Source organism: Caloenas nicobarica, chromosome 20, assembly GCF_036013445.1.
Source record: "Caloenas nicobarica isolate bCalNic1 chromosome 20, bCalNic1.hap1, whole genome shotgun sequence".
Classification (NCBI taxonomy): domain Eukaryota; kingdom Metazoa; phylum Chordata; class Aves; order Columbiformes; family Columbidae; genus Caloenas; species Caloenas nicobarica.
In genome coordinates this window covers 2553029-2579460 of record NC_088264.1, presented here as the reverse complement: position 1 = coordinate 2579460, position 26432 = coordinate 2553029, and the positions used below count along the sequence as shown (strand labels likewise).

The following is a 26432-nucleotide window of genomic DNA, read 5'->3' as shown; positions in this document are numbered from 1 at the left end:
CTCCCCTCAGGGGGGCTGCCTCACTGCCAGCACCTGGCCACCGAGACTAAATACATGGGTAAATCAGGTGAAATACACAGGTTTTATAGCAGCGTCATCCGCCTGTATTGTTCCAATGTTATGCTTGGGCAAAATACCATCTCAGTTTCTCTTTCCTGCCACAAACCTGAGGTAAACGTGATGTGATGTGCTCTGGGAAACCCGGCACCACGCGCATGACTCCATGTTGTGAGCCCGGGCCCCGGTTTCGGTGCTGGCTGATCGGGTGGTGCTCAGCTCCTGAGCCAGCACTAGTTGAAAGAGTGAGACCTTAGATTCTGCCTGGGTTTTGGCTACTTCTGTTATTTTCTCTTAAAACAGATGATAATGTACACCTCTAGTTACAGTAATTTGTATTAGGCGCTTTAGGGAAAAAAATTGAAAAAGTCTATAGATGGCAATTACTCGGTACATCTAGATGAAAGAGTTTCCCTTCTTGCTTCAGGCAATTAATAGTTAGCTGATGACCAGAAATATGCATAGATTTGCATCCCTAATTCCTTTAAAAGTGTACATGTGGATGTCGTGTAGAGGTGTATCCGGGTCTGTTTCTGTGCTCCTTTAAACATTGTGCTGATCATGGCTTCAGGAATATCTTCTATTAAAACGGCAAGTCTCTTAAGTATTAGTATTTTTTAAAATATACTTGTCCTAATGTGGTAAATAAGCCTACTCGCTGCGCTGGTAGGCCAACAGAGCTTTGGTCCTTGTTTTTCCAGGCTGTTTTGTGATATCATGTATATTGATTCTTACACTGAACAGCAGAAGTTGAAGCATACCTTTGCTTTGACGTTGGTGCTTTGTTCCCTGGATATTCCCGCAATGCTGTCTGCTTTTCTTTCTGTATTCCTGTGCTCTTGTGTGTTCCTGATACAAGTGAAAACCCTGTTTGTGCTATCTCCAGAATATCCTTGTTGAAATGGATCCATTGGGTGATTGCATTAGGCAAGTCCTTTACCGCTGTGTTTTCTCAGGGGCATGTGGTACCCGTGTATCATCAGTGAAAGCAGTGATTTTCTATTATAACAGAAGTTAACACGGAATTTCTACAAGACAGTAGAGATAATACTTCAGCAGAAAATATTTCAACAGCAAATACTGTTGACAGTGTAATAAGAACTGCTCTTTTCTCTTCTAGGTGTTAAAATGGGTTGAAGAAGCCGTTCAAGCCTCCAAAGTGCATCTCTTGTCTACAGACCATTTGACCATGGCTGTAAATACTTGGCAGATCCCTTTCGATCCAAGTCTGAAAGAGGTTACAGTGTCCTTGAGTGGTCCTTCACCAGCAATTGAAATTCATGATCCATTAGGTGAAGTAGTTTATACCTTCCTTTGTGACAGCAAAAAAAATGAATGAAACAGACAAATCATCTCTACTATCTGTAAGAGGGAAGGCCGTATTTGTGATTCATAAATGTCTTTCACATTTTGAAAACCAGTATCAGGATTTCCTCATATTTTTTAGTTTTATTTTATTTTTAAAATGCAGGATCTTTGGATATTTGCACTTCCAATATTTAAGCTGTTCCCAGTGTTCCATTTTTTTGATTCAGAGGAAGCTGGAAATCCTCCCTATTCATCTCACCTCCATCTCCTTTCCTACTGTGTGTCTTTGCACGCCAAATTTCTGGACACTTTTGGCTTTAATGTATTTATTTATTCACTGAACCGTCACTTAGGGGTTATACATGACAGGTTTTTTTTATGTGGTGGAAGGTAAACCCAGGTCTGGATCCTTGACCTGTGAGAGCATTCAGAATCACACCCTGTTTCATGTGCCCGTCTCTGGCTGAACAGTATGTGATGGGGAATGCAATGACGGACTTGGATGCTAATTGGTAACTGAAGATATTTTGAAGAAATCTGCTGGTCATTGTTGTCCTGATGCTTTAGGAACCTGGAACAGCACTCCAGAAATAAATTCAGATAATACTTTGTCTTTTCTGAATGACTTTTGGCTAAGGGTATAGCTTAAGTTTTAGTATCTTGGAATGGGGTTCCCTGTAATATAACCTGGTCTGTCCTCCACTGAGTCATTCTTCTTTGTTTATAGGAAAGGAATTTGCCGAGTGTCTCTTCAAACCATGATAACACACAGTCCTGGGCACAACCGTCAGGCTTAGCTGAAGCTTTGACCCTTTCTATATGTTTTCCTTTCTCATAGGTCTGCCCCATGCATCTAAACCCACATAGTTTCACTGAGGTTAGTCGAGGCACGTCTAATAAGCTCTTAAAAATTTACACTGGGACATCCCACTCTCAACTTCACCTTTCCCTTTAGGGCTTGGAAAGAGCCAGATGCGTTTTGTAGTGCTGACAGTACTTTGTAGGGAGCAAAATGCCTCTATAGAGAACCAGTTCCATATATTGGTATGCATAGGTGTACATATAAATTATAGTATTGGTGTCTATGATGTCTAACAGCCTAAATTCCCTGTGAAGATCTCATCTGCATTCCCACCCTTAGCCACATGCTATTCCCCTCTGCCAGGAGAACCTGGCTTATCAGTATTTTTATTAATACTTGTGGAGTTTATCCTGCTTGAAATAGGTCTAGAGGATGGAAGAGCAAGAGGGCTGGCAGCTGCCAGGCAGGTTAGGGTAAGTCTGTTATAAGGTCTCCTTCAGGCTATTATAGTTTGTGCCCTCCTTTCACCGAGAGCTGAATATTTTCTGTGAAGAAGAAAACTTGTTTTGACCACAGTTTTTAGGTTTCCCGCAGCTCTGTGTTGTTGCAGGCTGTATTAAATTCCCCAAGTGAGTGAAAAGGGTGAAAATAAATGAGCGTTTTTAGTCTTCTGGCAAAGAATTACAGGGACTTTTGACTGTTGTAAATGTCATTGACCACTAACTAGCGAGTAAGTAAAGTATCAAATATATGTCAGTACAAAAGAACAATATTGTATTTACCCTCTCCTTTTTTTAGGCAATACTGTGTTTACTCCATACTCTATTTACTCAATACTGTATTTACTCCCTGTTTTTTTAGGCAAGCAGATCATTAAAGGATCAGGACTGAATGAATTGCTAAATATTCACAACTCTGCAAAGGTAGTAAATGTCAAAGATCCAGAGCCTGGAACGTGGACAATTAAGGTAAGGTTATTACAGAAACCATGTATGACTTATGCTATAGCTTATAAGGAGGCTGTATAATGATTCACTATGTTATTTATCATGGATATCCATAGATGAATTTGTGTTATGATGAATGTGCTTTCTGACCTCTGTGTTGTGAGATATTCTGAAGGCAGCAGTATAAAATACTTACCAAGATGATAACATATTAGCTTTTACAGTCTTTTGGTCATCCTTTTCCTTTGGATGGAAAAAGGATGAAGCGAGCACTGAATCTTTGGAGTCTAGTGAGCAGATGCTCTCTGTAGAGAGCGCGGGCACAGAGGGGCTTTGTGTATAGTGTATTTGGAGGAATGGGAGAGGGAGATGACGTGCACTTTGCAGGCCAGAGGTTTCATTAGCAGGTTCACAAAGTCAATAAATATACATTTAATTATTTAAATACTACGGTATGTACATGATTCTTTTTCATGTGAGTGCTATCCTAGCACATAGAGTTACAGAATGGACCCTAAAGGATTTGAAAATGCTAAGATCAATGTGCTTAGCGGTAATAACAAGAAAGGATTATTAAGACTCTGTTGAAATGGTCTTCTTGGAACTGACTGTGGCAACTGAGACCACTTAGACCTAGGGCTCCATGGGATTTTCTCTGGGTGACAGTGTGAGTTTAAACATCTGCTTTTGGCCATGTGTTCCTGTGAGGGCCATATCATGGGTGTGAGGCACGTGGTAAACAAGATGTGTCATGCCTTAGTAACTTCTGAGAACACTTATGACCTGTTGCCACACAAAGAGCTGAGGGCTGCCATCTGACGCCAGTGTAGCTAAAAATCTACCGTTTATAGATCAATAAATGTATGCATAAAATAGGTGTAGATTGGGAACAGGAAGCAGATTGCTTAGACTAGCAAACTTAACCCCTCATTTAGCAGAGATTCAAGTTAACACGCTATGTCAGGCCAAAAACCGCTTACCAGAAACCATATAAGGGATGAGCGAGAGCACTCTTACTGTAGTGCGGTAAACTGGAAGATGAAGCTTAGGACTTGGCATAAGGAAATATATGTATGAATCATTTTGTTTTATAATGTGTTTTAAATCGATGGTTCAAAATGTAATTGCACCAACTGTGAATGGAATGTCAAAACTTTAAGGATTGCACTATTGATAAGATAGTATTTGAATAAGCTTAAGAGCTAGCCCCAACACTGTTTTTATGGCTAGATGCTGATATTTCAAAACACTTGAAATGTGTTTGCTAACAAATGACACTCGACTACCACGCCTTAAAATCTGTTTATGTAGAAATCGCACTATTTCACTGTGTTTTGTGGACAGATTATCTTCAAACCAATAAAGCTGAATCTACACCTTGAACTAGTTTGTAGGGGGCAGCATGTTGTGACATGTGCTTAGAGCAGGGGAGACGAAGGGAGGTATAAGGAACTGTAAGTTTTTATATCATCTTCTTGACTCTGCTGTGTAACTGTGACCTAAACTGACTTATGCCTTGTCTTGTTGTATACGTCTCTACATAGGTAAAGCAGCATGATCCCAGCTTTCCTAAATTGATATGGAAATAGTCGTACTGGCATAGGCCCCTTACAACTGAACTACTCTATTTTAGGAGTGTAAATACTATGTTCTCATTTTTGGAGGGGAAGTCGCCCATGTAAGATACCTTTATAGCCATTTTCATAATGAGGCGTGCGGAATGGGTGCATGTTGTATGTTGTCTGTGCCATACGTGCAGAGGTAGTTTGAAAAAGATTATTAATTTGCATACGTTACTGTAGGAAACTATTGATACTGCTGCAGAAGTGGAACTAGAAAAGCACGTTGAGGTCAGCAGCTCTATGGAGAATTGTTTGAATGTCTGTCTATGCTGCCGGGACCAGAAATGCTGAAAAACCTGGTATAGGGACACGCTGGTGGTCTTAAAAATTAAAATTAAAAAAAAAAAGTTTGGATCCTGCTAGACTTAATGCCATCAGCCATATTGGGTAGTGAGAGAACTTTTCCTACAGTCGGTGCCTTAGTATTCAACTCTGTTGCTTGCTGGAGTCTTCTAGGTTCAGCATGTGGTCTAGTGAACGTTCAGTGCCCTCCAACACAGCGAAAGAGAGAGCAGACAAAGGAAAAGCCCCGCCTGAGCTCTCCTGGCCCTGCTAAGTGAGCTGAGCCACGTGGAACCACTTGTGTATGCCTGCGCTGCGTGCCCAAACTTCTGGATTCCAGGAACTGCTTAGAGAGCAGCTCGCCACCCTCCCAGGCTCCCGGTGTAACACCCCACAGAGCCAATAATCTCCCGAAAGCCGGGGCTGGCGCTCGGCGTGGCGTGAGCTGCCAAGTGGCTCAGCTGGAACCGGGCCAGCGCGCTCAGCTAGATGTGAACCAGGCCCCGCCAAAGCATCAGGCTGCTTCTGCAGGGAGGGTTGTTCATCTTTTTTGTGGTGTGTTGTTTTTGTTTTTTTTTTTTCCTTTTCTAAGCTCAGTGTAATGCTGTCTCCAATTCTGTGGAGAATAAAACATTCAAATTTATGTATTCTGGGTTAAAAAAAAAAAGTTAAAATATTTAGATTACTTTAACTTTTATAAGCAAACCAGATCTTTATTAGTTTTGTGCAAAGTGCTTATAGAGGTACTTATTGCCTAGAAGTTGTCATTTTAGTGTGATAAGCCACAGTGAGCTAAACAGTATTAGCTGATCATAAATCAACTGGAGAATGTTCAGTCCAAGAAGATCCCACCTTAATCCAGAAACAAGTGTTAGTGCAGTTTCAGTGCTCAGCGAAGCCTTTGAATCACAGGTTGGAGTAAAATAAAACGCACAGTATGCAACCCAGTTCCCTGTTGTACAGCAGGACGCTTCCAATTGCCTTCAGGTGCTTCAGTTATGAGGACATCAAATCTGTGCATGCCTGTGTATTTTATAAATAAGTTTTCCCTCCAGGTGAGCTGCAGTACTCTTGGTCACAGGTGACAGGAGTCTTTTCAAAGAGCAATGGCACAAAGATGAGGCTCCTCTCATTAGCATTATCAGCAAACAGGAAGGAAGGATGCTTCTTCAGGAAGATAGTCCTGCTGCTGTGTGCATCTTCCGCACCTCCGAGCTGGCTGCGAGAGACAATTTATCTGTGGTCCTACTGCTGAGATACCCACCAAGAGGTGATGGGGGAAGAAAAAAAAAAAAGGAGATGAAAAGCAAGGAGAAATCAGCAGAAAAACTTGGCCGTTCTTGTGATCGAGACACATCTTTCATTGCCGGTGCTGTTCCCTTATGCTCGTGTAGCCGAATGCAGCTGGTTTGATGGAGTGTAGCAACAAACCAGTCCAGAGCAATGCCTGCTGAATGAGCACGTTCCTTAAAGCTGAAGTATCGCCATCACTGTAAACACAGAAATATAACCATGCAATTAAAAATATATTTAGCCATTGTAGCTTGGTTTTTCTGTTGTGTGAAAATTAAGAGTTTTACAAAACAACATGCGTTTTTTTTCATCTATTTGTTTATAGATACATGCATTTCGGACAGTCTTATTTTGCATTGTTTGTGAGACAGGAAAGCATTTTTTCCTGACATCTGTGATAAACACGTGTTTGCTCTTTTTATCATACTTGCCCAGTGTGGGAGGCAAAACACTAATGTACAGTACCAGTGATCCATGTTACACTACAAATAGTGAAAAGAGACTTGTCAAAGATATTAATTGGACACCAATCCTTTGGAGTGAAATTTATTCTTAGGTGTTTGCATAAGACTGCCAGCTCCCAACTGTGACAGTGATAGATGCATTTATTGTTACTAGTAAATGGTAAAACTTTACAAGGTTATTCTATCCTTAAAAATTCACAAGTATCCAAAGGTCTGAATAATTCAAAAAGAAATAATTTCCCAGTGTAATTTTCTATGGATTGTTTACTTGACTTTAGTCACTGAATTGTTTTGTTTGCACTATGTTTTTAAGGCTGTGACTAAAGACTTAGAAAAAACTTTGAAAAGTTTAATCACACCATAAATTCTTTATACAGATGCATAAAGCTATAAAAAGAAAACTCTGTCGCTCGATTTGTCTAATGAAATTTTAACTGACAATTAACGCTTGATAACATGGGTTGTGTGGCACACTTAAATATTTTTTTGTATTGTCAACAGCTGGTTTGTATAAAAAAGGGTTTAGTAGTGTTTTTTCTGAGGTGAAAGGCTAAGCAAATAGAAGTTGTTTTAATCAGATACACACCAATTTGTCGTAGTGTCTAAATGGCTGTCCCTAGGCAGTTAGTTTTAAGAAACAACTGTGTAATTCAATATTCACATGCAGCTGTGTCAGAGGGTGGTTACTAAACTGAAGGAATTATGTATTTCAGGTAGTATCACATAATAGTCTCTAGATGGATAAAGCTCAGTGGAATTATCTCATTTTAATAGAATCATGTAATATTTTCTTTCACATTGCAAGTCTTGTGTACTGTGTTATCTCCCTGAACAAAAACTTGGAGTAGGTTCTACTAACTGTGGGTTTGATCTTGGCATAATACATCTTAGATATCACTCTTCACAGCCTTTTGAAGCTTTATTTTTTTCCTGCTGTTCTGGGGTTTGTCATTGTTAAGCCTGTAAAAATCTAACTCCACGCTCAGTGGAATGCAGCAGTCTCTTTCCTTTCCTTTTTCCCTAACACCTGTGCGGTGTGGAACTAGGTGAGGATAAAAAGCCTTGGGTTCCCATGTACTCTTGGCAAGTGGCAGTTGTCCTTTTCTTTCTCAGCATGGAATGATAGAAAGTAACTTAAAGAAGATAAATCAAGACAATCGTGGGATTGAGGACTTGCATAAAAGCTACTGTGCCCTCAAACAACACAAAACTAAGGCTTTTCAAGGGTGGGTGGGAGTTGTTTGTGATTTGGGTTTTTTTTGCTGATTAGACCAAAATGACAAGGTGGAGGTGGAGAACGGAGGTGAGAGGTACTTCTGCATCCTCCACCTTCCCACCAGGACCTGGGCTGGGAAAGAGAAGAGCCTTTAATATACAGAATTGATTGAGGTTGGGCTGAACTTGCTGCTTGTTTCGTGATGTGCAGTGCCTGTGATTTTTGCATATGACTCATTGGTAAATGAGTTTTGTGTATATTTTAAAAGGGAGCTTACTCATAAATAAAAAGGTAAGATAAATTATTGTAGCACTGGAAGCAAATTGTATATATATATTATCAGCAAAAATTTTACGCTTATTTTTCTGTTGACTTGTGTTTCAGTTACTCTTTTGTAATATGCTTTATAATGGTCAAAATCCAAACTTCCAGTCTCCCATTATAATCACTGGTATATGACATGTAGTTGTTGATCTTGTGTGTCTGTGCTATGATTTACCTCACAGACAAATAGTCTCTTTTTCCTGATGCTATGACTGTAGGGCCAGTATTTAAAGTGTGTGAAAATTAAGAGTTTGTTTTACAAAAGAGCACGCATTTTTTTCATCTATTTGATTATAGAATGGCTTTATGAAAGGCATTTTTACTTATCACTTTCGGCATAAGCCTCGTTTCTGTCTTGATTTTAATGAAAGCTGAAGTCTGTCTGCTGAACTCAGTGGATGGATCAGAAACTTTGCAGCTCCTGAAACGCCAGTGACGCAACGTGTCCTTTCCCTTGGTTGCTTTTTCAGACCTCGAGCAGCGGAAGGCACTCTGTTCGGATCACGGGCCTCAGCACTATCGACTTTCGAGCTGGGTTTTCTAGGAAGCCGACGTTAGACTTTAAAAAAACATCCAGCAGGCCAGTGCAAGGTTTGTGTCTTTTTTTTTTTTTTAAATTATCATTCCATGCTAAACAATAAGCATTTTCGGGCCCCCCAAATCAAGTAGAACTTTATGAGGATCTCTCTGAATTTTGCAACAAATCTGGGGCTGTTCTTGGTTGGTTTTTTGGCCCTTAAACCTGTGAGAGCAGCAGTATTTTTTCATATAAGCTTCGTTTTTTATATCACATAAATCCAGATATTTTTAGCTAAGAAACACCTCAAAATTGCAACTTTATTGCTGTAGTTTTTGGAACTTCAGAAAAAGCCTTTGGCTCTGGGGCGTGGTGAGCACTTAATAAAGAGGCTGCTGTTTCAGAAACACCTGTTGGAAATCAGTAATTTTAGCCCTAGTCAGTGCGGTGTCACCTGGCACCCAATAAGGAGAGCACACCTTAGCACAACTTAGTTTTTTGCTGCTTAGGAAGTGAGAGCTGGAGTGGAATGGTGCACTCAGGGGGTAGTGGACCATACATATGGAATTTAATATTTTTTTAAATTTTATTTTTAACTTTTTTTAGCACTTGACAAAGCATGTTTTTGTTTTTTCTAGGGATTCCTACCTTCGTGCTGCTAAATACCACAGGGGTCTTTCTTCCAGCCAGAGTAGACCGAATAGAACTTCTGAGTATTACAGGGGAACTTCTGAAGACCTTGCCTGTGAAATATTATCCCGACAGAAAGCCCTACGGACTGTGGAATATTTCTGACTTCATTCCACCAGATGAGGCTTTTTTTGTTAAAATAACGGGCTATGATAGGGATGATTATCTTTTTCAGAGAGTTTCAAGTGTTTCATTTTCCAGTGTTACTCCCGGTAAGAGATTTTAACTTCCATTGAATGTACATTTGTTAGATCTGAATCAGTTAAACTTGATATCTAACATCTTTTTCTAACTTACATAAGTACTTTCTATGCTGTTTTCTTCTAATGTTCTATCTCTGGATCATGATGGACAAATTAATGTTGTTATCTACTAAATGTAACTTAATGAGAAATTTCCTTTTAATAAAAGGAAAGATAGGATATATGTTTAGTAGCTGTTAATCTTTTGGGGAATATTTGCTTTCTTTAGATGCTCCAAAAGTTACAATGCCCACCAAGACTCCAGGATATTACCTACAGCCAGGGTCTGTTCCTTGCCATGTAGAAAGTCTTATACCTTTTACTCAGCGTTTCACTAAAAATGGAGTAACACTAGGAGTGGATCAGTTCTTCAAGTAAGTAGTGAGGTGGTTTTTTCCCCCAATACTGTTTTATTTCCTATTTATATCCTATGATTTCTATTTGTTCTTTGCCATTATATACTGCTTATATCCTATTACTTCCATTCTGTTACTTTTAGTGATATTCATTAAGGAGGCTCTATTATATGGAGAAATTATTTTTATATATACCTATATATATATATGCATGTATGAGAAGGTTGTACACTCTGTACAGACAATGAGATTATATGGTTTTGGCCAAAATCCCCCTGAAATGTGTGCTCTTAAATTATGGTAAACTGAGTCAAAATGTCTAGAAACAAATGCTTTTAATTTCTGTTTTAAAAAGTTATGTAAAGTAGATCCCTAACTAGCCTTTTTTTCTGGAACTCCTCCCCCCACCCCCAATGATAAATTGGTTGATTATGGAGCATACATTAATTTCCTTTATTTTTAATGGCCTTTCATAGGTGCCTTAGAAGTATATCCTGTGATATAGCCTAGAAAATTTTCTTCTCCAGAAAATCTCTTAAAACAGGAACACTTTTACTGAATTATACCAGAAGGCTCTTTGGATTTCTGTCTAGAAAATGGATTGCATGCTCTTTCTCTGTAGAATGAGATAATAAAAATAAATAAGTAGAAATATTTATAAAGTCCATCTTGTACATTCCAGTAGTTGGAAACAAAAGGGTAGCATGTACTAGCAACCAGTGTCTAGGGTACCTCTGTTAGCATCTTGTAAAGCCCGAAGCACTTCAGGAGAGGATTGACGTTTAAGTTCTAGCGTTCAATCACAGGTACGTGACTACCAAAATAAATAAAGTCTGAAGCTCCCTTGTACACGGTTGGCAGTGTGAAATGCTGCAGCTTTTTTTTTTTTTTTTCTCCTTAAATTTATGAGGTGTCACTTACACTCAGTCAGCCCTGGCACATATTTCAGCAGCTGTGTCATTTTTTCCATTATTTAGTTATCAAACCACACACTTCTGTTCCTTGCTGTTCACATATCCAGCACCTTTATGATTGGGCTGCATTATTCATTTTTGAATTATAAACTAGATGAATGAGCAGATCATCCAAGTTAATTTAACAAAATATATTTCAAGCCAAATATTATTGATCATAGTTAAATAGGAACTAATTCAGCTTGGCTTGTCTGCATTTTATTAGTAGTGAAGTTCCATACAGGATTTGTCCGGTTTACTAATTCAGTGCAGATTTGAGTTGTATTGTTGCTCTGTATTGAGGAGTTTGAACGAGTTTTGTTTTGGTGACAAGATGTCATCTTTACTCAATCTTTTTTTTAATACTTATTTCAAAAAGTAAATGCTTTATAAGTTGAATGTTGTAGTTTTAGCATGACAGTTGTCTGTGCGAAAGTACCGTTAGAATGAATACAGGTTAGGGGCTCTTGAATTGAACATACTTTGAAAATTTTATTTACTTTGATTCGAGAGCTACTGTCAGCTGTAATAATAATTCCTAATTTTAAATGAGTAACATGTGTAGGAAAAAGAAATTTCTGTAAATTTGCAGCAGCTTCGTTTTTCTAGTTTTCTACATCTTGGGGTGGTCTAGTAGGAGAATTTGGATTTTGATTAATGTCTTGATGCATTTCTGACAAGTCTGATTTAGGAGGCCAAGAACAGTAGAAAAGCACCTAATTCCAGTGGGAAATCGGTGGGAACTGAGCACCAATGTGTCTTGAAGATCCATTCTGTATTATGAATGGCAGATGCCACCAACCCTGCAAAGGGCAGAATCGGCAAAACCAATGTGTGACATTCTGACGAGCAAGGTGATCCACTAGTTAATGAAAATAACGATGATAATAATAAAATCACTCTGAATCAATAGAGATTTGTGGCTGTTAGTCTAGCCTAGTGTCTGATTCGCTAAAACCATGCGGAATATATCCCTCCAAACTATGTATCCACTAGTGCAGTGGGAGTGAAGCTCAGGTTTTAGTTTGTTCCTGTAGCCCCAGGCTGCTGCTGGTGACTTCTTGCATGACAACATGATCTGGAGCGTGCTGGCTTGTGGTGACCGAGAGGGGAGGTTGGATACAACGTGAATATCACTCTGCTCTCCACAGTAACTAATAACCAGGATGTGATTTAGTCTCCAGATTTTGCAACTTGGCTAAGGGAGTATATTTGTATTTTCCAGACTGAGTAGATAAGCAGTGTGATCGGCAGATTGCAGATATTATAAAATTATTTGAGTAAATAAACAATTCGATGCTGAAAGGTGCCGTATTATCCCAATAACACGTCACAAGAGTTGTGTGCACTTACTGCTTTTTAGAGTGCAGGAGACGCCTTGGGGTGTGTATTATACATTGCTGCCATTGTTTAATTTTTTTTTTTTTTTTTTAGACCACCACAGGTCTCTGTTTGCTAAGCTTTTCCACTCTGGACACGTTTCCTTTTACGCTTCCGTTCTCAAGGCTTCCATGTTTGACATCTGCTGTGTAGCAAAAATCAGGAATGAAGAAGAATAGGATTGCGTAATTTCACTTTTAACATACTTTCCGTGAAAAAGAGCAGTTTCTCACTTTTTGCTTGGAAGAAACTACCTTATTCTTCAGCGTTGGCAGTTACTGCCATTTCCATTTGCCAGCATTGCGCTGTAAAACGTCATAGATTTGATATAAGATATATTAGGTTATCTAGAGTAAGTATGAAGTAAGGGAGAATGAGTAGGAAGCCATTTAAGGTCACTATAGTGTTTTCTTTTGTGGTGTAGTTGGATTGTCTGTCTCATGGTGCTATGGCATTGAGCTCTCATGCATATTCCAAATGTCTTTCTCTTGTTCTTTCTGTGTCCTTTAAGGGTTGATAAATCAATCTATTCAGACAAACAAGAGAGAGACAAAGGATTTACTAATTTAGTGTTTTCCCATAACATGGCAATTACTTGCCAAAACTATCAGAGCTATTTTAGCGCTCATCAGTTTTGTTTATATGCCATAGCAACAGGCCACAGGGAGCACTGGGACCTTGCAGAAGAACCACTGTTTTGTTCATTTGTGTCATCATCTGTGGGGCTGTTGTACCATTCGTTGTATAAAATGTGGGTTTGAATCTCAAGAAGCTGTAAGAGTGTTTGTTTTTAAGCAAGGCAGCCACCAGTTAATGTAGTTATGCTTTTATTCTCTTCTTTAATGCTGCATGTGATAGACACGTGTTATTATTGTCTATCAGTTTTGCCCTTGCTGTGATATATAGAAAAACTCCAAGTATTTCTCTGGATTCCTGTTGCATTATCTCGCTCACATCCCCTCTCCATGTTCAGCCTTGAATCCAGCGATTCTGCCTTTATATTTGTTGCACTGTTTATTTTCGTACAGCTAGGCAATCAATGAGCAGAATATTGGATTATTATAGTTATTGTTGGTCCTAAGCTCAGAGGTGCAGCCGGCAGAGCAGAAGTCAGAGGCATCTTCATACAGATACTTCACATTTTGCTGGATTGCATTAGTAACTGTTTGGGGTGCAGGGAGTTCCTGCAGTTTAGAAAGTACAGAGGGAGCTGCCTGGATGTTGTCATCTTGTAGCAGGGTAGATGCTGCTCTCTCCACTGTGTGAACCTTATAGTGCATTTACGTATAGAGGGGGGGAAGTAGCCTATATCTAGTAAAGGACAGGGTCTCCTTTATGTGTAGCCCCCATCTGTACCTGGGAGTTCAAGAAGCTCATGCTGGGAGGATGAACCGTTGTTCCGCTTGCTAGTAAGAGCCACAGGTTGGGTACCACATACCGGCTCTACACAGAAACTTGTCGATGTTAAGATACCTTCTCAAGTGGTAAATTAACAACAGAGTACGAGCAGCTGTGTGAATGACTGCAAATACCACGGGTTTAGTTGTCGTGTGACAACTATTAACATATGTTAAAGGCATATTTATAGATGCGCAAGTGAGATGTTCTGTAAAACTTGTATTTCTTAATGCTTATAAAAATCAAGAGGTACATGAACTTGGATTCCTTCAGGAATTTAGTGAGTGTGCTCTTTTCTTCCTCCAGAGAATCATCTAGTATGAGCTGGGAAATTGCCGAGGTCTCCTTGTCTGACGAAGGCTTTTACGAATGTCTGGCAATGAGCAGTGCAGGCACCGGCCGTGCGCAGACGTTTCTGGATGTATCAGGTGGGTCCTTGTCTGTCCTTCTGTACTGAAATGTGATAATACATTGTGCTGGAACACTTCACGGAGACAAATGGCACCTGGGGCCAAGAAAATACACTACCATTTCTAAGTATATTTTTAATTAATGTGTTTTTTCTCAGCCACATACACAAATGTGCTGATTTTTTTCAGCACACTGGTTTTAAATATTAACATTGGAATTGTTTTAATTAGTTCCTACTGTCAGGGGGGCTTGCAGAATAGATATGGCCTATAGAAGCAGAAGTTGAAATTTCAGATTTCAGTTGTTCTCATTTTTATTTCAAGCTGTAGCAATGTGTGTTTACTTGGTTGCATGTATTATTGGATAGACAAGGAATTACAAAAGTTGCATTGAAAAGTTTTCTGCATTTTTTTTAAAGGAGATGCAGTAAATTGTTGGAAATATTTTTTTCTCATCTATTACCTTGAATTTTTTAAAAGTGAATAAGGTGAAGGAAGTAAAATTAATTGAGGAATAAAGCAGACTAATCACAAAGATAATTTTGAACAGTAGCATTTTGAACAGTAGCATTTTGAACAGTAGTATTCAGTTGCTAGGCCCAGATTTGCTAGCAATTATTACCCATCCAATAGACAATTCTAATCACTATTTGTTGTGGGTTGTGTTTTGTTTTTTAATTTAAAACGCCCCTAACTTCATAAAAATCTCAGTTTAAATGACGACTAGTTATAGCTTTCTGTGATTCGATGAATAGTGTAACCCTGGTCAAGCTTTGGACACAAAAATTAGGAATCGAAGAAAGAGAGAGAGTAAATGTAGTCTACGCTGCTTGTGTACTGAGAGTCTGACCGCTGGGACATGGGGATGTGGGTTATTGCCTGCAGATGATGATGTTGAGAGTTCCAATTGCAGATTGGCTGGAAGTGTTTCCAAAGTAAACCAACAGGCTTTAATTCACAAAGTTAATCCTTTTATTCCATCAGAGGAATTCAGTTTCGGTAACTGTAAACCAAGATGCAGCCCAGACACAGATGGAGAAAACATAAAACCAGGTGTGGTCTTGATCTGCTTCAGCAGCCAGTGGAGGTCTTCTGCAGGAAGATGACCTGCAGGAAAAATTAAGAAGAAAATCTTATTTATGTCACGCGGAAGTGTGAACTGTTGCTCTTGGGTGGGGAGGACACTGGAGCCAAGTCTGTTAATGTGCAGTGGCAGTGAGGGTGGTAGAGCTCACAACAGCAGTTTGAGTTCAGCCTCAGGGTTTCGTGTAACTGCTTGTTGTCTTCTGTCTCCTGTAGTAGGTAATTTGGGTGGGTTAACCTGGATTATGAATTGTAGAATCACAAACCAGTTGAGGCTGGAGGGACTTTTGGCAGTTACTTAGTCCAACGCGCAGCTCGAAGCAGAATTAATTTCCAAGCTTGATTGTGTTTCTCAGACACTTGCCCAACGAAAAGTTGAATGTCCCAAAGGACAGAGATTTCACAAGTTCCACAGGCAGCCTTTGGTGCTTAACTACCCCCACTAGGAAAATATTTTGCATGTCTAGTCAGAATTTCCCCTGCTGCATATTATGACCAGCCTCTCGTCCTTTTTGTTTGTGCCTTGAGAAGACTCAAATTCTGTATTCTCTAAAACAACCCACTCAGCAGTTGAAGAAGGTGTCTATATGTCCCTTCACCTCTTTTCCAGGCAAAGATGTTTTGCTGCAGTATGAGCAAATCCAAATAAACCGGTGTGATATTGTTGATTCTATGCAAGGCAAAGTTTGTAGAGAAACAGCTCTTACACCAAGTGGTAAATTTGAGGAGAGGAACATCCTTTTAGTCACACAAAGTACCCGAATAGAGTTGAACAGTAACATCACTAATTACCAAGCCATCACTCTAAAGCGCTGCTTTATCCTGTGGCTACGACTATCCTTCAGGCTGACAGAGTATTCCCCTGTTTGGTTCAATCCATGTTTTGGAGGACCAGAAGCTGTTATATTCTGCACCAGACATTGTGGGCATAGAGATTCTTGGTCTGGAAGTTGCAATAACCTTCCTCCTCACAGAGAAAACTGAAAGAGAATCCTAACTTTTTCCTTGTGATATGGGTAGCACTTGAAAGTCAAGAGTGATGAGGGGGGAAATTCTTGTATCCTCTCATTTACAGAGCACTGAGAGATCGGCTGAGACCGGCTCGCTATGTAAACATGAGCAATTAGTTCTGTTTTGAGCCATGCAGAGGATTAATGTGAGGGAGACGCTTTGAAATGCTTGTGTACAAATATTTGGAAGAAAATTACTTGAAATTTCTTCTTTAAGCAGAGTAAACAATCTTTTCAAGCGTTCTTAGTTTGCTCAGCTGACAGACAGTATATCACAGATAATCCATTTTGTCAACTGCTGTGTGAAAGGCATTGGAACTGTGTCAACATTTGCTAGTTTCAGAAAAAGCAAACACTTGAGTTTGACTTTGTCTCACTCGTATTAAATCTTTAAAATGGCAAATAGCTTGTTGGCTTGTGGAAGCACCTTAACTGAAGTGCTCTGGGTCCAGAGGATTCTGCTCAGAGCTTGGCTGGGGGATGCTGTGTGTGCACTGTTGTGGTAAGAACCTGGTGTAGTTCATCGGACTGATATTCAGAAATGGGGATTTTAGTCCTGTACTGGCCTTCATCTCTCTCTTTTCTAAGTTTAAGTAATATACTTGGTGATATCTCCATGGAAAGCATTAGAAAATTTGTCATTTCTTCCAAACAAAACAAAACCTAAAGTGCAGAGGAGAAACTCCATTCTCAATAAATAAGCAAGTCTAGCTTTTCTTGCCTCTGCATGTGTTAAAAAACACAGTTTTGGTAACAAGAGTGGTTGCTGTTGGGGATTGTGTTTCTGTGGCAGCGGAGCTGCACACCCAGCGTGTGAGTGATTCATCGCCCTGCACAGATCGAGCCCAAAACTTGTGACCCTTGTCTGAGACTCCACAGGAGACTTGAGAGAGGAAGAGTTATGGCTGGCCCTGAGCTTGGGAGTAACTTTCACCCTTAATAAATATAGGCTTTGTTTTTATTCCTTGTTTTTCTTGCTTTTCTTAGGATAATAGTTTTTTCTGGTGTGTACTGATAAAGATTTGGTCTTGCTCTAACAGCTGTCTTATTTCTGCTAAAGCATCCCACTCAGAATATTATTCATTAAGAACCAGTCTGGGGAAAACCAAATGGAATGGAAAAAAAAAATATATACATGTATGTATATATGTATATATACATGTATGTATATATGTATATATACATGTATGTATATATGTATATATATATGTATGTATATGTGTGTTTTTAGTGGGAATTCATAAAGTGATACACTATGTATTTTTTTCCTCTAACATTGAAATGTTGCCTGCTTTATCAGGGACATCTCGAGAAGGATCAGGATGACTGCTCCTATTTTACGCATCTGTGGTTTCAAAGTTTAATTCCAGTACAAAATTATCGCAGCTGCTTTCTTCCAGGAGTGGGATAGATCAAGGATCAAAAGTGTGCAGATGAGTAGAGTGGAAAGCAAATAATAACAAATAGTGGAAGTTAAAATGAAAAATAGAGTACGAAGGAAAAGATAATAAAATTGGTACCTAAGATTTGAGTGGAAACTGTTAACGGATGTTTTAAGTGGCTGCAGCTCTGGAATGGACAGAGTGATATTACACAGAGTTAAAAAAAAGATTTAATAAGACAGGACAGAGTGTGTTGATCAGGCGCAGGCCTCGGTCGGACAGGACTACTGATTGGTGATGTTTTACATGCAACAGTCCTTTTTTATGCCTCTTTCTGCCTGTTCCTCCCCAATTCACTTCCCCAGTATATTCCTTCAACAGTTTGCTTAGTTTGACAGCATCCCCCCCAAATCTGGGACCCCAGGTTTGTGTCCTTAGCAGTAGCAAAGTCAAGGTTGGCCCCTCTTTGAAATGATGCTTGTAGCTTCTTGATAGCCCATCAATCAGCATGATGAAGTTTGTTTTTTGTCATTGTCCCTACTATTGTTCATCTGTCAGGTCTGTCTGCCTATACTGTGGTGTTTACCTCCACTTTTCCTTATCCCACTTGACAAGGTCCTTGATCAAATAAAATTAAGGGAACAGATCCTATTCCTTCCACATGCCCTTATAGAAGCCATCATGGAAAGAACTTAATAATTATGCTTAGAGCAACCGTTGACTTGGTTTCATTGTTGCTATTAGACGGCCTTGCCAGTAGTGTGTTGTTTTTTTTTTTCATACGCAAGCCTGTAAAAAAAAATCTAGTGTGTAGCTCAGACGCTACCATGTGTGGTCAGCCCTCAGTCAGAGATCAGGTGCTGAGACCTGGTGGTGGTCCTGTCTCTTGTCTCTTCCTTCTGGTCCTGTGCTGCTCTGATCTCTTGGTGGCTTCCCCAGTGCAAGATGAGCTCAAAGAGCACGCTGCTACATCTTCTCTCGCACATGATGTGATCTTCATCCTGCGCAACACACTAGTTTTGACCTAAATCAGGTGTGTTCTTGTGATGTAAGCTCCTGTCAGGTAGCTTAGCATCAGGGAATGAGGATGCTGCCCTGGGTTCCGGGTTGTGGCTTCAGCAATGTGAAATGAAACTAAATATTAAACCAATATTACCTTATTTATTTTTAATTTTTTTGTACCACCGTTGACTTGAAGCGGTTCATCCAAGATCCACAAATGAAGCAAAGACTCCCAAACCTTTTTCTTTTATAGTTTTGTTCTGTATTCTGTTCTTTCTACACAGAGCCCCCACCCACGATTCAGGTTCCTAATAACGTCACGGTTGTCCCTGGCGAAGGAGCCATCCTGACTTGCCTCACTTTAAGCACAGTGCCTTACAATCTCACCTGGCAGAGAAATGGCTGGGACGTGAGGCTTCAGGAGCCCCTGCGAATAAGGATGATGAGCAACCTGTCCTTAGAGGTGAAGGCTGTAAAGCTCACGGATGCTGGCAAGTACAACTGCATTGCTTCCAACGAGGGTGGATCTACCACAGCATCGGTCTTCCTTACGGTGCAAGGTAATGAGGAAACTGCATGTTAAACTTACTCTGTCATGGTTTATCTTGTGAGGTGTCTCTCTTAGTAACTTTTGTATTCTATTTATGCCTATTGATAAAACCACTCGGAGACTGACAAACGTTATGTAGTTCTTCCCTGTTTTAAAATGGCAGTGGGAGCCACCAAACAACACTAGTGCTCATTTTGTGAAACTGCCTTGTGCCGTGTGTCTCTGTGAGCCGTGGTTTGATTCTCCTCCTCTAACTGCAAATTTAGCTGCTCTACAAGTGAACAGAAGCTGAGGTTGTTTTGGTGTGTCTCATAAAGAGCAGAGCACAGAAATAGCTGCATACTCCACTCTCCAATATTTGTAGCCAACCTCTACTTTGAGAATATTTACAGGCTGCCTATGTGGATTTTTTTTTTCAATGAATCTATAACTATAGTTGTATATGTGTAACTCGACTGGTAAAAGTTTCTGTGTTCATCTGGGTTATTTAATATCTCTGTAACAGAATAGCACTTCTAATTTTTTTTTCTGTGTATTATATTACTGTATCTGTTTTATAGTGACAATCAGTACAACCTAAGAACTAATCACAATTTTATGATGGGCTAGATTTTATGAAGGCAAGAACTTTAAAAATATCTCAGAACTGAAAGCAACAGCATGGCTGAGACCAGGCAGGGTCTAGATCCATGCTGTTGCTTCACACCGGGAACAAATTTCAAAAAAATATGTGTAAAGCAGTAACTTGTCTTGAAGCTAATTGTTTTAAAATTTGAAAGTACTGCAGATATCTCTCCATTTGCCTTGGTCACGCGGAGGTTTGAAGCTTTGGTTCCTAGCTGCCCATCTGTGGGTAAGAGGAGGCAGAGCTTCAAATGGTTTAGAGAGAAAACTATTCTGTCTACTTGTTGGCGACTCTGACGGGATTCCTGCTTGCTGATGGTGCCAGGTCATATTCTGTGCAGAGTGAGTAGCTTCATTAACTTTGCTGCTGTAATTCTAGTACTTTGTTAGCTGGTGGAAAACTCTGTGTTATGGAAAAATAAAAATTCCCTGGAATTGCCTGGCTCAAGGTGCTCCAAACACAGGTTGAAAGTGGAGTTGTTAACACTTATTCTAAAGGAATGTAGCTTTTCGTATAGGAAGAGCATATTGGTTTCCCAAGGTGCAATAAGTAGATGTGCAATCAGTTATGTAGGACCTATTACAAAATTCAGCAGGATGAAGTGTTTCTTCATTGATCTGTGTGAATTACCCTTAGATGGCTACAGCAAAGTTACAACTGTCAAATTTCTAGCAAGGCCGAAGGAAAAAAAGCCATGAAAAAAGCTTCAACTCCCATACATTTGGAAAACTTAGTTTTAAATTCTACAGGATTTTTCCATCAAAACAGTCATGGAAGGGTGTCAAAGGCAGCAAGAAAAGCATCCCTCTCCCTCGTTCGTCTCTTCCTGGGAGTTAGATTTTCCTCCCTCATGCCTGTACACCAGCTGGGAGCTTTAACACAATGACCGAATTACTTCTGGCAGTTTTTTTTATAGTAAAGCTAAAGAAGTTTACTGCTGCCACAGCAGAATATTGAGATTCAAATCACTTATATATGTAGAATGATTCTATTAAATAGTTGGGAATTAGGTTTTGGCTGGTACTGGTATTGCTGACAGCTTTAAAACACGGCTGAGATAAGCCTCTTGGACAGTTTAGACAGGCTTACTTGAGAGTCCGAGTTGTGTTTTCTTTCATTTCTGATGAAAGATGCTTAGAACAGAATAAATGTGTAGGAAACGCTAAGCTGCAGCCGAAGTGAGATTTCTGCAGTAGTGTCTGCCTCTGTTTGTTTGGAAAAAGTATCCTCCTGCAGAAGCTGAATGGTATCGGGATGGTAATATCCACTATTCTTTGTAATCATTTCGGTTTGCTCGGTTAAAATGATTTCTGTCAGATTTCTGGAGGTATTCTGGAGTGTGATTGTGTCATGTACAATCTGGAGTGCTTGTTAGCATCTAGAATAGTATTCAAAAGAACGGTTTCTATTTGGCAGCAAAAGAGTAAAGGGTGGCTATATGTAAGAAGTAAAAGCTTTATAGGGTGGTTGTTATTAGCATTCAGAAGGAGGAAATTTGAAGTCTTGTTAATAGATTGAGATGGTTCGTGCTTTGTGTAGCTGCAAGTATTTCAGCATGTCAAATTAAATTCATATTGAAGCCCTTTATTATTGTTGGGACAGTTCCATATAGATCTCTGAATTCTGGATCATAAGAGAATAAACACTGCTTTCATCCCCACTTTCTTTCTGGAGTGGGAGTTAAGGCAGAGAACAAATGCTGGTAGCTCTAAAAATAACCCAGCATCTGCTTTATATGCTTAAGTGGATTGTAATAAACCCGTGTTTTGAAAGCTTTTGGTTGTATGCTGCCGTTTCTGAAAACGAACGCTCATCTGATTTTTGTGCCAGCAGCTGTACAAATAGAGACTGAAGTCTTGAATGAGAGTTGACTTTTTGCCCCAGTTGCCTGTTCTGTGTTAAGAAGAACCCACTATACTAAGACACTAATGGTTCCACGCTAATGCCGAGCACAACTAGATGAGGACCCTGTTTAAAACTTGTGCTTATTTATGGAGTGACGCTATTTTGCTCAGAGTAGTCTGAAAGGCCACTGGATGCTGGTTTACATTATAATTTCAAAGTGTATAAGCTCTGAAGCCATCCAGGGTTGCACTGGTGCTGCTCGGGTGCTGGGACTGACTTTTCAAGTACGTGCTCATCTTTGGACATGGTTAAATGGTGGCTACAGAGCGTGAAGTGCTCAAGTTCTCCCAGCAGATTTGCCCTGTATGGAAATAAATGAATTTTTAAGGGCATTTGCTACTTTTTCAGATCCTTCATATAATTTATCAGAAGGAGTGTGAAGCACTGATCCTGTAAACTTTTCAGTGATCTATTTATCACTGCTGAGGGAAATTCCATGACTGTGTGAACTACTTCTTTCCAGTTTGTTAGTCTTATAGGCAAACTTTGAGTTTGCTATATGGATATTTATCAGGTTGAAGTAATATGGAGTGTTTTGGTAACTTGATGTTTTGTTTTTGATGTTTTCATACACATACGTAATATCGATTTAGGAAGGCACTTTGAGGAATTTAGACTTTTTTTTGGAATTGAAATAGCATGCATGAAGAGATTGATTTTTGTGGGGTTCGTGTGCGTTTGTTTCCTTCCCCCTCCAAGAATTTCAAATACACAATTAAAACTCAGATCCCTGAAATCTGGGTGATGCTAAATGTGATTTTACAATAGTCTTGGTTTTGCGTGTTTTCTGGCATAAGTAAGAGTAGACAACGAAGCACTTCTTTTACTGATTGCGACTGTCTCTTGCCTATACAACACAGCCGTATAGTATGTAGAAACTTTTACAGCTTTTGCTGGCGTTTATGTTGGCGATTAGTAGAGCTGTTTGAGTTTAGTAATCTCAGCCGATTCTGTCCATAGCACGGTGGGTTTCCTTTAGCTGCTGCTATGTTGAACATTTAAAAATGTATAAATCCCTGTCTAGTATCGCCATCACAACTCAAAGGCGTTTTTAGCATCTGCGTACAAGTAGCACTGTTAAATAAATTGAGAGTGATCTGTGCTAGAAGCACCTAAGCTGTACCTGAAAGACATAAGCATACATGTTAAGTGTTCCACCTGCCCGCATCAGAAATAAAGCGTATATGTAACCTGGGCATTAAAGAATTGTCATTGCTGTAGTAACAGTCTGCTAAATGTTCTTTTGGCAAGCCAAAAGGTGACAAGAGCTGTCCTGCTGTGTAAACGGAGCCAGCTATGGTAGCTGTGCAGCGGGGGAAAGCAGGACCTACAGCTGGGAACACTTACCAGCCAACTAAGAGCTTGAAATCCAGGCTGCAAAAACCAGCCCCGGAGACAGTGTATGTGACTTGGCTCAACCAAAGCAATGGCAATTCTCAGGTACGTCCCAGACAATGAGCAGAAACCAGGACCGAATGAATGCCACAGGACTTTGAGCGTGAATGCGCTTGTATCTGGAGTAATTCCAGGAAAGAGACTGCCTAGATGGACAGAAGGTAAATTGCCTCCTTGGCATAACCCAGTGCTCGCTTCCCTGAATTTCCTCTGCTCTGTTTCTCTGAGAAGACACAATGCAGAAATAAACATCTTTGTCTTTCAGATCTCTGTATAACTGATTGTGTGAACATCATTCACTTAGATCCATGGGTACACGCTGTAATAATGGGCAAAGAAGAATATGTTATACTGTGCTGAGTTTTTTAAACATGGAGAAAACAAGAAAGGGGGTAAAATTAAAGTATTTCTGTGCTTTACTTGCCAGTTCAAATTTAGAAAGTTAATGAAATGCAATGTGTCTGTCCTAAAGAATGAAAAGCAGTTTAGTGCCTTCTGTGCTTCTTTCTAGGCTGTTACATGGAACTGTCTGAGAAGATGAGTTGATATTTTTTCCAGGCTGCATATTTTAAAGTTCCTACCCCAAATCTGTTAGCACTGTGACACTTCCACCTCTGTTAGAGCAGGAAGTAAACCAGTTGAACTCTCAGGAATGTTCTTTGTTGAAAAAGTCAGTGTTCTTTGAAGGAACGAGCTGAATCAGTGTATATCCTCGGTGCTAATTATCATTCTTAGCAGGCTTAATGATAGCAATTAAGTTGTTTTTTGGAAATGAGCCTCTTGCACAAGAAGTGCAGGTGAGCAGGAATTGCCTGAGCAGCCTCTCCAGAGTTCTCTGCCACTCAAGAAAATTAATGAGGTTCACTTGTCTTCGCACAGCTGCTGTTCGTAAGAGGTTCCTTCCTGCATTTGGTAAAAGGGAGCTGATGGGGAAGAAATTGTTTGCATTTTTGGAGCAGTCACTTTTATGGCCTCATTTCGTGAGTTGGCCTGGATTTATTGTTTGGGAGGTTTCTTTTGCTAATATTCTCTGATTGACATCCTCTATCAGTACAAAAGCAGGACAAAAAACCTCTCTCATCCAGTTAGAAATTTCTTTACATTTTCTGTCTCTTATATAATTCATCACAAACTCAACTAAATAAGTGATGAATAAGCTTTTGTAATTTTTAATAGTATTAAGAGTAGGAAGAGTTCTTACTCCAAAGAGTCCTAACTCGATGAAAGATAAAACATTAACGTATCAAATGAAACAGGAAATTAGTGTCTTGCATAATTTGATTCCTTGGTCTTGCTTGTTTTCTTGCTGCTTTCTCCCAGAAAATGTAGGCCTTTAGAAAGATTTCTAAGATCAGTTTTGGAGGAGTGGAACCCTAATATTTTTAGAAGTCTGTACTTCTAGATGTCTTCTGACCTACCCAAACCTCAAGACAATATACCATATGGATCTCTTGGAAACAAGCCTCTTGCAGGATATTTGATCCCCGTTGCTACACCAGTTAATAAAAAGCATGAGGAAATCATTAATTAAACTGTTAAGTATTGTTGGATTAGCGACTCTTCCCAGAGGGCTGCGTACAGTCCCTGGTAATGCATAGGAGCATAAACAAGGTCAATTTACATTTCAATACAGCGAACTGTCTTTCTGTCACGTGAAGATGGGGACGCATTCCCTGAGAAGAACCCACGACGTTCAGGTGTCAGAGTCCCCTATTTCCCTTTCTGCAAAGTCCTGTTTTTCCAAGACGATGTTTCTTTATCTGCAGCACCTCAGTGCTGCTCTGCTGGAGCAGGAAGCCTGAACTATTTTGTTTTCATTTAAAAAGGTGTTTGCCAAGTGTTTTTTCTTGAGTCTACCAGCTTCCAGGGCTGAGTATGAAGCCAGGACAGGGGCATAAGAAGGAAGGAACCTGTTTCTTTCTGCAGGTCTTTCTCCTGCAGGGAGCTCACTGTCAAGGCCAGGCATGTGGTATGTATGGTGTCTGACCCTTTCTTTGTGGCCTCTTGTTCACAGCTGGTGAATAATTATCATGTGCTTAATTTTTCCTGATAGAGTCTGCATATGGTCAGTGAATGCCACGCTACAAGGAAGCTCAAGGAGGTTATGAAAAACAACTTTGGTGAGAAGCCTCTGAGTGTAGCGCTTATCTGTGTGTCTTTTGGGAAGTAGTTCTTTTGGCTACAGAGAGAAAATTGTCTTTCACAGCACACTTTCTAAGTGCTGGAGCGGATGCTGCATCTCATTATTCATTACGATATGTGAATATATCGCAGCAGAGCAACTGGTTCTGTCAGTGGTAGCAAAGAGCGCTGTTGGCATCGGTGGAGTTGCAGCTTGTGTGTACTCCCTGGCTGAACAACAAGAAGATCCCAATAATACTCCCCTTTCACCCTCTAGAAGTTAAATTTGTGCTTGGAAGCTTCGTGGAGAGTCTCCCAAAATAACCATGAACGCTACAGCTGTGTTATCTCGTACCTGAGTGAACGAATAAGCAGTTACGGCAACAGATGTTTCCGTGGTTCGCTGTGCAGCGATCTCTATTAACATTTTGATCTCTATGCTCTGACAAACCTGTTCTCAGCTTGCTATTCAAACAGGAGCCTTTGTCAGTTTTTCTGCTTATTTGCAATTTTTCTTCCACACTTCTTTCATTTGCCATGTGAACAAAAGTATAAAATTGAACTGAATATTGATTCCAATGCAAGTTGCTAAAACATGATTTAAAAATAACAGAAACCAGATGAACAGGGAGGATTCCCTCTGTGAATGTAGTGACAGGTTATGTGTATTTGTGTTATTATTTCATAACAGGGGATATAATTTTATATAAAGTGAAATCTGTGCCTGAGCCGACATCAAAGTGGAAATCTATGCTCTGGGAGGAATTCTTCAGTATCCACATAACCCCAGTCTTCTGTCTCACTCACTGACATATGTTAATAGTTATCATAACAGTAAAGTTGGATATTTCCACCCCACCCTGCGCCTCCCCAGTGTGCACTCTTGACACTAACATAATGTAAGTTTTCAGACACTTTGAGATCAAAGCCATTTATATGTTTCCGTGTGGAAAAACTAAGGCATATCCATAAAACTCACAGTAACAGAAGAATTCATAGACAACATCACTGTGGTCACACAGGCCATCAGTCTGAAGAGAATTAATTTTTCACAGCAGCACTCCAGTTCGTGGGCTACTAAAAGCAGGGCTTTGTGAT

The 26432-nt window shown here is 39.8% G+C and overlaps 1 protein-coding gene across 3 annotated transcripts in view; it reads left to right on the top strand.

Moving 5' to 3' along the window:
• The window catches only part of HMCN1 (hemicentin 1), a 195873-nt gene that overhangs the window by 58003 nt on the left and 111438 nt on the right, over positions 1-26432 (top strand). For all 3 annotated transcript variants that reach the window (XM_065649133.1, XM_065649134.1, XM_065649132.1), the window contains exons 5-11: positions 1178-1349; positions 3029-3135; positions 8786-8906; positions 9471-9734; positions 9994-10138; positions 14158-14279; positions 19023-19298. In XM_065649133.1, coding sequence (XP_065505205.1) covers positions 1178-1349; positions 3029-3135; positions 8786-8906; positions 9471-9734; positions 9994-10138; positions 14158-14279; positions 19023-19298 — 1207 coding nt within the window. The remainder of the gene's footprint in view (positions 1-1177; positions 1350-3028; positions 3136-8785; positions 8907-9470; positions 9735-9993; positions 10139-14157; positions 14280-19022; positions 19299-26432) is intronic.